Here is a 12643-nt window from a genome sequence, read left to right as displayed (position 1 = left end):
TGAGATTTGAAAGTAGTATATGTAATTGCAAAGTACTCCCTCCATTTCTTTATATTTATCGCCGTTAACTACTACGGTGGCAACTTTGATAACTAATAATTTTTAAATAATAGATTATGATGAACTGAAGTTTAATACTTATGTTTATGTTTAACATGCCATACACACCTTTTTAATAATTTAGATTTTTTTAAAAAAATGAATGAAATAAATGCTTGGTAACAACTATAAAAAAAATTCGGAGGGACTATTCTTTAACATAGTCAATATATTGGTTGGAACCCATGTCTGTCGATGCAAGAATTTCAAAAGCCTGTAAATCGTCAACTTTGTACTCAATTCCAACGCTGTTTCTTCATAAGAAAACTCATTTTTTAATGAATAATTGAGCAATGTACCATCATTGTACTTTTAGTGCAAACAAGTATACATATATTAAGTTAGGATTACTTGTTTTGGGGTCTTTATGTGGTCTCCTCAAACTTTATTTTGCAATTATCCAAAATTATATCCAGAAAAAGCGTGTCATGATGTGCAACAGCAATCGGCAACCATGATTCGTTAGCACTAATATGTTACTCAAGCAATTGATTACTTATGATTTATACCAAAACTAGAATACAGAAAAATATAGCTGCTTGTCCTTTGACTGAATCAATCTATGGTTGATTCAATCTGCGTGCCTAGTTTAATCCATTTTGCTTTCTTTCTGAATGGTTTCTCTGCCATGTGAGGAGATCATGAGAAGTAATGAACTGCATGATCAGGAGCCAAATCTCTCAAGATTATTATATACAAGAACCATGGACTTGGTTGATTCATCTCACTTATATGTGAACTCACAAAGAACAAGGTTGCTACTGCCTGCCTGAAAACACTTGTTAATTCATCGCTGAATTTTTCTATTACCCAGGACTCAACATTACCTAATAATTATTCAGAGCAGCTTTGTTTCAGCATGTCCAGATCTTCTTCGATCTGAAAGAAACCTCCCGATAAAAGAGAGTAAATTCTGGAGGAGGGTCAAATCATTATCGAATAAAGAAACAAAATCTCAGATCTTGCCATGTGCATCCTGCAAAGTTTATTCCATGTTGAACAACCAGCAACTTACAGCCATGATTAAGGAGACATGACATTCCTACCTTTAGTTGGTCAAAATACCACTACTATAAGTTTTGCTGTTCTTTTTTTGCCACTGAGTACATTTACTATTTCTAATTAACTGCTACAATTACTATAATTTTTTATCTGAATTTTGTAAAGCCTGTGCAGGCCGTTCTTCAGAATTAAGACTGGGATAGTTTCATTCATTTGTTTCCATTTGGCACAAGCTTGTCAGCACTTCAGGTTTTTTCTAATTAAGTATTCTCAATTTATGTTAAACATAAATTAATATAGGAATCGCCATAAGAAAAAAATGAAGATGCATGTTCAAATCTAATCAAAGTATTTGAGGAGTTCATAGTACGAAATGAGTACAACAGACATCAAAAGTCAGTTATATGCTCATCCTTTGTACTATCAAAGATTCCCCAGCACATCATGGGTCATGGCGTGAAGAAAACATTGTTCTTGTTAGTTAACAACAAACATACTGCTTATGTAAAGTAACATCCTAATCATTACCAAGTGAATAACTACAATATAGATAAACATATATTACTAACTTCTTTCTGTGTTATGCACAATATTTTGATGAAATCATTTCGAAATGTTAGCCATTTTCTATACAACCGACTTCAATTCACATCTGCCATCAGAAGGAGAGTTTCAAATGAAAATTATACTTATTGAGAACTGAGGTGGTGTTTGGATCCAGAGACTAAATTTTAGTCCGTATCACATCGTATGTTTGGACACTAAATAGAAGTATTAAACGGAGACTAATAATAAAACTAATTACATAAATGATAGTTAATTCGCGAAACAAATTTTTTAAGCCTAATTAATCCATAATTGGCACATGTAAACTGTAGCATCACATAGGCTAATCATGGATTAATTAGGTTCAATAGATTCATATTATGAATTAGTCCAGGGTTATAGAACGGATTTTTTTATTAGTCTACGTTTAATATTTCTAATTAGTGTCAAACATCCGATGTGCCAGGGTGATCCAAACAGGACCTGAGACTGTGGTCTTCAACAAACAAAAACTGTGTATTTGTTTTTTTGTGATTAAAAGCATGCGACCAACCAATTATCGATCATTTAAAAGCTGCAAATGAATTAAGATTTGTGTCAATTTAGAGGAATGCAGAAAACACACACGGCACTCACTGTTCACCAGCAATAATGTCCCTTAATTTGAGCTCATAATTAGTGAACTGTGGCCTGCAACACACCTCATTAATCCAATCAGTGGTGCCTACAATATAATTAGTAGGTACTTTGAGGTAATCTCAGGACCAGTTTTGCTTTAACTCGAAGCAAATGGAACCCAATGAAGCATCATGAAAGAATGGTCCAAGAAAACACAATTACCACATACTTTCTTAGTGCACATGGGATGCACACAATCAAAATAACAATCTTTTGGGTAGTTTAGTCTTGTAGTGGTTTCCAGATTACCTAATTCTCTTGTTCATTTCACAAATAGAGTTACTAGTAGAAGAATCTATAGGCATGCAATTTGGTTGATAGGATGCATAGTAGGTGAATTATATAAGTATGGAGAAATAAAAAGTAATGGCTCTAGCTGATTATATATATTCTTGGAAACTTTTCACCAACCAAATAAGATAAGTTTTCAAATCATTGCAAGTTTATGTTCTTGATTGAGCACGATTATTGGACGGCTAACAACATGATTGTGACTTTGTGATTTATTTTAGCTCTGAGGTACTGATGCATGCATTGCCCTAATTACAGGTAAATCTTTTATTCAGGTAATTATGTTATCAAGATAGTTAATTAGGCGCCATAATGTTTTTTTGTATAATTTTGTGATCACTACATTTTACCTGATATGACTTGAGATATAGTTTTGAGTTTGGTCATTAGGTAGGCTAAACAATGCGTAAGTCATCAACCTCTTCTTCAGTAAAATATGTTTATCTAATATATTCTACTCCTACAATTGCGTTGATAATTGCCATATAGTACTAGCCATTATGCAACTAAAACAGGGGCAACTCCTTACGTGTCACCAAGCATATATAGTTAGTTTTTAGTGCCTTGAAAGTAATTCATCAAACCATGAGTGGCAAATCAAATTGTGCTCAGAAGAGCCTCAATAAACTTCTGCTGATCTGCACTCTAGGCAGCTAATCTTTGATCTGTACACTTCCTGCATTTCAGCCACAACTTTTGTTTGGCATGTGGTAATTAAGAAAAACAAATGACCCAATTAGGTGCAATCAGCACAAGTACCGATAAAAGACCATGTTAAGATAATTTCAACATCCTCTGGTGTTGCAGATCACAGGACAAGATCAAAGATCCATTCTTTTCTTTTCCCGGTGAAGATCAAGATCTGCTGAAAAAGCTGAATTAAACAAAAGGCAATCAAGCAGCACACGAAGTAATAATTTGGCACTACTAAGCTGAATAAAGAAAGGTAATCAGCACACGAAGTAATAATTTGGCACTATTCATTTGTTCATTTTCACACGCTCTGAGCACATTATCCTCAACCCTGCTGCCTTTTTCTTTTCTCTCTTTCCTCTTTTTCATGTCCAGATCTGCATTCTGATTTGATGACATACGAAATGTGAATCTTCTGATCTATGGGATGGAGTGGTGAACAGAATTTGAGGAAAATATGGACGGGCACACGGCACTACGTCAAACTGGTTGGCAACTTGTGATCATCTGAACAATTGCAACAGGAGTGTACAATATGATTGCAAAATCACGGTCTCTGCTGCCAGTATATCCATATTTTGCAATGATCTAAATATAGATGACAAGATGGACCCGAATATGCCATATCCAGGTGTGATATAAATGGAAGATGTACACATTTGCTGTTACTGTAGTAAATCAGATCGAGATCAAGAAAGACCATAAAGAAACCAAATTAAAACTGGATCATTCAGCTTTGCAGGAGTCAGCGTGACCTTGTATTCCTTGTTTGTTTAGATCAAACATTATTTCGTTAAATTTGAATTGTTACAATACTCTCTGGAGAAAGTTTACTTGTAAACTAACTAATTGATTCAGCATTTGTAGAAAAATATGACCGTATTGTTGGAGCCAAACTGCGGAAAAGTAGTACAGTTCTCAGGAGACTAATAAATCTAACTTCAGAAGAAGAGGAACCTCAACATATCTCAATGATCACATTTGATCCATGCCAGCTCGAAAACTATGCAGCACGAGCCGTAGCTTCAGACCCAGTGTACTCATCAGGCCTGATGAACACAAAACTTTGGTTAGTAGTTGATTATATGGGGAGAAAAAAAAAAGCAATGAAGAATTAGGGATAGGTCAAATTAAACTGAAGTCGGATGAGAAAATTAGCAAGAACCATAAAGTTACATTGCAAACAATTGATGTCTAAAAGAAGAGATTGCTTTTTTTATGGGCCATCAGTTTGTTTAGTGCATCTGCTGTTAAAGGACAAGAAGGTTTATAGTGCATATGCACTACTGCAAAAGATTAATCAGATAAAATTACCATCCACCCCACCAAAACCCCAAAAAAGCTCAATCCATTGTTGTTGTGACAAATATATTGTACCTTTGAACTCCTTCACCAACTTCCTTTGACAAATCATTCAGGACGCTCTGAAAATATTGACATCAAGAAGCAAAACCATTATGTACCATGAATTCACAATTCAAACTAGTACATAATTAAAAAAAAGGAAAAGGTTTTATCAGTTCACCTTGATGTTTGTGCTATCGTTGTCAACATTTTTGCTCCAAATGCACAACTTCTTCAAAATACTTTCTTAGTCGGCCTTCCACCATTTCTCCATGGCCATTTGGGATTTCCCGGAGCTTTCAGCCTAAAAAGTTTCATAGTAGCATGTCATTAAATCTCACATAACTTGCATGCAGTTCAGTCATATTCTGGATGGATGCAGTCCATGTGTCCCCAGAAGATGACAAAAGATATTGCTATTTAATTCATGGAAAAATAAACATAACTGGTATCATAAACTTCTAATGTGATTCACATTGTGTTCCATTGCATAGCTCATCTCTGAATTTTAACAGCCCAGCTGTCTTGCTTACATAAACATAAAACGATGTGACAGGAATACTAATTCCATTGTGAGTCAACAGTTTCCTTTCCTTTTCTTTTAATTATAATGAGTTAGGACTTGTCGCAAGATATGCATTTTTCTCTCAACTATAGGTCATTATTGCCCATGTCTGTTGTTCTGTTAAGATAACATCATAACACTTCGTACGGTATGACCTTATGATACCTGATATCTCACTTAATATGTAAAGCACACGTCCATTTCTGCAATTGTAAGCTAATTATATAGAATTACGGCGATGCTAAATTTTTCCAGTGCAAAGAAAGTAGCATTTGTCAGAATAAGGTACTTTAGTCCGGAGTATGCCCCTCTCATTTTCAACAGCTGAAGCGGAGACCAGTTCTTTTGATAAAAACAATGGTTTTGTTGCAACGATATGCATTGCAATAGATTTCCCAACTCTCTTAAGAGCATCAAGGGGAGCATTGCTGTCTTCTGCCTCTAGTGTGATCAAGCCAGCAAGACGACCCAACCCTTATTTCAGAAAAAAAAAAAACTCATTCATTCAGTGAATGAGAAATTGCACCATTTACCATATATCAAATAGAACTTCATAATTCTGATGAACATAAAATATGGATTGCTGGTAGGAATCAAATTAATAACGCGAGCAAGCTTAGCCAGCTCAGTGTAAGAGGCAAGTATCACTAAAGTCATATTACTACCAATGGTTTTACAAAAGTAAACTATGAGCTTGCATCCTACTAAATAAATTTTAAAAAAAGCTAAAATTCATCACTGGACAATCTAAGAGAATAGATTAACTACAATTTAGATTAAGGAACATAATGTCCAGAAAGTCCAACAAATTTGGATTTCTGAAAAATGAACCCAAAAGCACCACAACTCATTCACTATTGCCAAATACTAGTAAGGTGCCCATTGCAACAGCTTGGTGGAGGGCCTCGTCTTCACAAGTAATAGGATCACTTCTAGCTATGTTAATTAGGAGCAAGGCCACCTCTGCCCCCAACTGATTTGTCGTCAGTGAGCCCCCCTGATCCGAGTGTTAAACCAAATAATTCATCCAACTATTGTAATCATAAATTATGCATGCAAAATAATTGTACATGCCAATCAAGGACCAGCCAGCAAAGTACTGATTGGATGGAAAAGCAGAGTTTCCTTTGTCCTCCCCTCCCACCCATTCTGTGCAGTGAGACCCATCCTTCCCGGTAGAAAATCTAGTATAAAAAATCAAAATAGCAGACCCAGCCCCAATGCAACACTGAGGTGTTAACCATGCAACCGCCATCGCCATCTTGGCTGTCGTGTCTAGGGATGTAATGCTGGGGATCGAATACTAACACACACACACACACACAGAGAGGATTGCCCATTTGGTCTTTTTCTGAACCAGTTTTCTAATGGAAGAGTTGGGTCTCGCGCTGTGCATGATCGGTGGGAGACAATAGTCCACTTTTTAGAGTAGTAGAGATGCAATGTAATTAAATAAATGTAGATCTAATGCTGTTATAAATCCAAAATCATTATCTCTATTCCACTGATCTTATTCATAGGAAATGAAGAAAATGTAGTAATAATTAGATCAGCAAGCAGTAACTTAATACCAAAACAGAAGACACCACCCAGGCACCAGAGGTAGAAGTACCAATTCCCATCTCCCCTTGAGCACAGCACTTGTGCCTTCAAATCCAACATAAGAATTTGATTAAATGACAGGACCAAAATATCATATAGAGATGAAATAGTCAGGGAATTTACCATATTTATGTTGAAACAAGCTACAATGTCCTCCTACAAATTTGAAGTTACATAAAAAAAATTGAGATGCAAATCAATACAAAAAGAACATTGAATAGTCGACAGGACATACACTCAAATTGACAAGAAAGATTGGTTCTATCGACAGACAAAATATCACACAAGCTACTACTTCAGTAAATAAAGTTGATTGATACTTGAGCGTTGTTGATGCTTTTACACAAAAAAAAAAAGAGTATTGTAGATACAAATATACAATAACTAATTGCTCTGATCCTTCAGAATCAGTGCTGCTTCTAGTTAAAAAAAATGGTCCATTAAGATATCAATTAAGCATGGTCATCAACTAAGGCTGAGTTCGTTTTGAGTGTTCCCAACCCCACTCCCTCGTTTTCCGCGCGCACGCTTTTCAAAGTGCTAAACGGTTCGTTTTTTGCAAAAACTTTCTATACACAAGTTGTTTAAAAAAAATCATATTGATCCATTTTTGAAAAAAAAATAACTACTCCCTCCATCCCAAAAATAAGGCACAACCACTTTTCTCTCATGTCTTATAATATAAGGTGTGCATGCATGCATACATTAACTAGCACATCTTGGTCCAATAGAATTTATTTGTTTTAAATCCTATACCATCAAACCCCCAATCACATTGCTTGCATGTATCAAGGTGATCCAACCAAGAAGATGATTAAAGGTTTTCTTGGTCTTTGTGTTATGAGTGGTTGAGCCTTATATTTTAGGATGGAGGGAGTAATACTTAATTAATCACGCACTAATGGACTGCTCCATTTTCCGTGCCGGAGGGGAGCGTTCCCAACCAGGAGGAATGAACACAGCCTAAGCATGGTTACTTAAATTCAGAATACTGTTACTATCTTATTGGAACAAACTTTCTCAACTAAGTATTACACTACTATTGATGATAAGCTCAGAAAGCTAAAATTCAGGACAGTTAAATCAGTCTTCCTTGTTAGAATCAAATGAAACGCAGGTGTGAGAAATATGACCTTACACCGTGTACTCCAGTTAAACATATGTTCTGGCAATCTGGCATTCCATCTTAGTAGCTGCAATTCAACATGCCACTATTGACATATCAATATATTGATTCCTTGGAGATAGAGCTCAAAGCAGTTAAGACTTAAATTGTTAGTGCGTTGTGGCTATAACCTAAGATAAACCATATGTAACTACTATTAATAAGACTTTTTCCGCAAATCACCGATAAAAGAATCAGCATCCACCAAATTATTCTACATGTACCTGTTGAAAAGATGCCCATATTCTTGTTCTCTTACTGATGAACAAAAGTGAAGTGATGAGTGGATATAAGTGGAAATTTACAAAACATCAGGTATATTCAAACATTCCTCTCAACTGGTTTCCCTTGAATAGAAATACATTTAGGCCCATGGGCAGTGGTCACACAAAATAAAACAATGCCAGGGTAAATTTCTGCTGGATGTCATATCCTGTGGAGCACAGACAAGTTAAAGGGCAGACAATGATGAAAGTGGACCTGAAGAACCATCGTTGATATCCGTTGGGCACCCAACAGGTGTATCTCATTGTCAGGACACAAGTTGAAAACTTCAGGTATAAATGATAATTATGTGAGAAAAATTTAACAAAAAAGAAATGGACTGATAACAGAATGAAGATAAACTGATAAAGATGTCGTTGCAAGAACTCTACTAATAAATGAAATGGCGTTACAGCAAAACAATTACAGGCATACCACACCTTGCAGATCCTTCTAATTTTTGGTCCGTGCTATCCCCACCACTGGAAACCTCTTCAGGTTTAATGGTTATCTGCCAGTTAGTCTGTCAAACATTCTCAAAGAACAAGTCTGTAGCAAGCGTGATATTATGTGCAAAACCACTGGTCAAAAGGCATAAACAGCACTTAAGCTGTTAGTCTTAGATCGGTCTAAAAATATTTGCCATTTAGGTTCTCACTCAAAGTTGCAGTCAGTAAAAGACACTCTGGCAAATGAAATCTGTGTAGAAGCCTTAACAAGTAGATTACTAGATTAACCAGTCTCACACAACAGAGTATGGTCAGAAGTATCAGGAACATAACCCAAATTTTTAATTAGACTCGTCAGCTCATCCAGTACTGAATATATCAGTTCTGCCTCTGGGTGTTCTCTCCCTCTCGCAATGAACGTGTGAACTTCCTTTGTCACTTCAATCCAGCTACATCCTGTTTCCTTCACTGTGCCAGAACTATCCATCTGCTGTCTTAAGTTGTGCACATCAGCCCAGAGTCCTTTAGAGGCATAAATATTTGACAGTAAAACATAAGGGCCACTGTCTGTTGGATCTGCCAAGAGTGCCATTTCAGCAGCATACCTCCCAATTTCAGCGTTGCCAAAAAGATGGCAAGCGCTCAGCAAACTTCTCCAAACAGCTGCAGCTGGTTTGATTGGCATCCTTTCAATAAACTCCTTGGCAGCATGCAGTTTCCCAGAACGACCAAAAAGATTGACTACAGAAGCGTAATGCTCAATGCCTGGTTCAATATCATAATTTGATTTCATAGAGTTAAAATGGTTTAATCCTTCACCCACAAAACCTGCATGCGCACATGCTGATAACACACCGACAAAGGTCACATAGTTAGGTTCTACCTCAGCTTCTCCCATCAGCCGGAAAACCTGAAGAGCTTCTTCAGCATGACCGTGCTGTGCATAAGTCGTAATCATTGAGTTCCAACAAATGACATCCTCCCCACATGTTGATTCAAACAGCATCCTCCCTTCCTTAATGAAGCCACACTTAGCATACATGTCAATAAGAGCATTTGAAACATGCGGATCATTGTCAACACCTGCTTTGATGATCCAAGCATGAAACTGCTGGCCGTGGAACATGCTTGCTAGTGTACTTGCCACAGTTACTAGTGCGACAAACGTGAACTCGTTAGGTGCCATACCCGATAAAAGAAGCTGGTTGAAGAGTTTTATGGCCTCTTCCCCTTGCTCATTCTGTGCATGGCCAAAAATCATTGAATTCCAGATGACCATGTCCTTGTAGTGCAACATATTGAATACAGTCTTGGCATCATTCACAAGGGAACACTTTGAGTACACATCAATTAGAGCACTCGCAGCATAAAGGTCCAATGAAGTTCCTGATTTTATAATAAGGCCATGAATCTGCTTGCTCAATTCAATGGCTAACTGAGATGATGACACCCCAAGGAGTGAAACAAAGGTCAATAGATTTGGTCTTAGTGAGAAAAATCTCATTCTATGGAATATGTTCACTGCTTCTGCAAGATCACGATTTTTTGAGTATCCTTCAATCATAGCATTGTATGAAATTGCATCATCTTCAGCCAAGGCATCAAATACTGCTCTTGCTTCAGTTAGATGCTCACATTTAGCATACATGTCGATGAGAGCATTCTTGACATATTCATCAGCCTCCAGATCAGCCTTTATGACATGCGCATGTATCTGCCTTCCTTGCCATATTGCTGCCAAAGAGCCACATGAGTTCAAGATACTTGTACAAGCAAAACCATCTGGCTGCCAGCCAGCCTGAGTCATATTCCAGAACATGGTTATCGCTTCAGCATTGAATGAATTCTGCATATAACCAGAAATCATGGTTGTCCAAGACACAAGATTACGGTACTCCATGCAATCAAACAGTTTCCGAGCTGCTGACAGTCTGGAGCACTTGCAATATAGATCAATCAACACATTGATCACTGATGTATCTGTCTCTGTGGCACTACGATACGCGTAACCATGTATTTGCCTACCACCCTCTAGAAAGCCAAGTGCAGAGCAAGCACTGACAGCACTTGCTAGTACAAACCTATCAGGACGGACACCCTCAATCCCCATCCTGTCAAACAACTCTAGGGCTACTCCCCCACACCCAATCTGAGCGTATCCTGTGATAACTGTGTTCCAAGTAACTGGGGTTCTTACAGGGAGTGCATGAAACACCAACATTGCCTCATCCATGCAGCCAAGCTTTGCATATAAGTTGATAAGCGCAGTCCCAACATAAACATTAGCATCCAGGTCCAACTTGACGGCAATCCCATGCACTTGCTCGCCAAGCGAAACAGCCTTAGATTGTGTACACGCACGTAGGACACTGGCAAGCAAGAACTCATTGGGCACCTCACAAGAGGCCTTCCGGAAGGCCGCGAAGAGGGAAATTGCACAATCGTCGCGGCCGTGCTGTGTGTACATGGAGATGACCGAGCCCCAGGAGACAAGGTTCCGGTGGGGCATTCGATCGAACAGGTGGCGGGCGTCACGGAGGCGGCCAAGATTGGAGTAGCCACGCAGGAGCAGGTTGGTGAGGAAGAGGTCGTCGAGTACTCCTGCGACGGTGGCACGGGCATGGATGGCCGGGTTCAAACGCCGGAGGCGGTCGCCGCCGGTGGGGAGGCATGAGAGTAGGACACGAGCTAAGCTGCGGATGTGGGTGGAAGGCGCGCGGCTTAGAGGATTCAAGAGTGGCATGCTCCACCATCTCCTGTTACACTGGAGAGGATTGTGTGCCTAGGTACCGGAGCTCACCGGCGGAGGAAGCAGCAGGTCGCCGGGGACCCTGCTCGCGCGGGGACGGGATGGAGGTCGCCGGCGGCGCAGGCGCAGGCGGCGGGCGAAGTGGCGAGGCGAGGAGGCCAGGGAAAGGTGGGTCGCACTCCCCAACTGGGCCAGAAAGGACGATCGAGCCCATGTGCGTTCAGCCCGCAAAGCGTTGAAGTTCGACCCAAAATTAGCCCACGTACTACTGTTTCCACTTATTCGGCCCACAAACGCGAATGCAGAACATTTATGCCTGGGAAAAAGTACACCAGAGGTCCCTCATCTTGTCACCGAGTTACAAAATCATCCTTGAACTGCAAAACCGGATACAACGCATCCCCTAACTTACAAAAACAGTACAAATTAGGTCCCTCAGCAGTATTGTTCCTAGTTTTGGCTGACGTGGCGTCTATGTGGCTTCTTTGACTAGGTCTTTGATACATGTGGCAGTGACGTGGGGCTTACGTGGTAATCTGATTAAAAATAAATTAAAAACAGTGGGGCCCACATGTCATGCTCGTTTTCTTCTCCCTCTTCTCCCCCTTCCTCTCTTCACATTTCTTCTCTCTCCTGCTACACGGCGTTGGGCGGAGCAGGCCAGCTCCTCGGCCTGCCCGTCCCCCTCGTCAGCCCCGCCTCCTCCCTCTCCGTCTCTCGCCGCCGGCCTCCCCGCCGCCCTCGACAGCCGCACGTGGCCGAGCAGCACGGCCGGGACCCACGTCTCCTCCCCAATCTCTCGGTCTTCTTCTTTTCTTACCCAATCCAGCGACATGGCGGTGTGATCCATTCGGCGCCCGTGGCCGCCGCCGCCGAAGGTACTCACCAAGCACCACCGCCCTAGTGATGTTGCAGCGTAGCCTCGTCGTTGTCAATCGGCGCGGCCTCCTCGCCGATGTCCATCTCCAGCGTCTGCTCCGGCATTGCCCGTGTTAGCGTTCTTTAATCATGTGCAGTCGAAGATTATATTTTCGTTTTTGCATGTTGCATGAGCGCGTTTGCATGTTGCAGCGTGAGCGTCGTGTGTTTTGGCCACGAGCACGTCTCATGGAGTATTGGCACACATGACGGAGGCCACTATGGCACTCCCAGTTTTTCAGTTGATTTTAGTTTGCATGTAATTTGCTTTATAGAAA

At 39.8% G+C, this 12643-nt stretch overlaps 1 protein-coding gene across 2 annotated transcripts; it reads right to left on the bottom strand.

Annotated features, from left to right (window-relative positions):
* Nucleotides 1-4039: 4039 nt before the first annotated feature.
* On the bottom strand, nt 4040-11616 carry LOC127783204 (pentatricopeptide repeat-containing protein At4g39530). 2 transcript variants are annotated; one of them, XM_052310439.1, is made up of 7 exons: nt 8210-11616; nt 7954-8013; nt 6944-6976; nt 6790-6865; nt 4835-4957; nt 4687-4733; nt 4040-4358 (listed from the first exon to the last, which is right to left on the bottom strand). In XM_052310439.1, the coding sequence occupies exon 1, from the start codon at nt 11439-11441 to the stop codon at nt 8982-8984; it is 2460 nt and encodes an 819-aa protein (XP_052166399.1). In that variant the 5' UTR covers nt 11442-11616; the 3' UTR covers nt 4040-4358; nt 4687-4733; nt 4835-4957; nt 6790-6865; nt 6944-6976; nt 7954-8013; nt 8210-8981. The 2 variants fall into 2 exon arrangements, with proteins under 2 accessions (XP_052166399.1, XP_052166398.1); XM_052310438.1 differs by having other exon boundaries at nt 7954-11616.
* Nucleotides 11617-12643: the final 1027 nt, after the last annotated feature.

This window comes from Oryza glaberrima, chromosome 8 (assembly GCF_000147395.1).
Source record: "Oryza glaberrima chromosome 8, OglaRS2, whole genome shotgun sequence".
In the NCBI taxonomy this organism is placed as follows: domain Eukaryota; kingdom Viridiplantae; phylum Streptophyta; class Magnoliopsida; order Poales; family Poaceae; genus Oryza; species Oryza glaberrima.
Note: the sequence above shows the minus strand (reverse complement) of the source record. Positions and strands in the feature narration are given on the sequence as shown.

What these genes read in the sequence shown, in the direction of transcription:
- LOC127783204 (XM_052310438.1), bottom strand. Translation starts at nt 11,441, where the DNA reads ATGCCACTCTTGAATCCTCTAAGCCGCGCGCCTTCCACCCACATCCGC.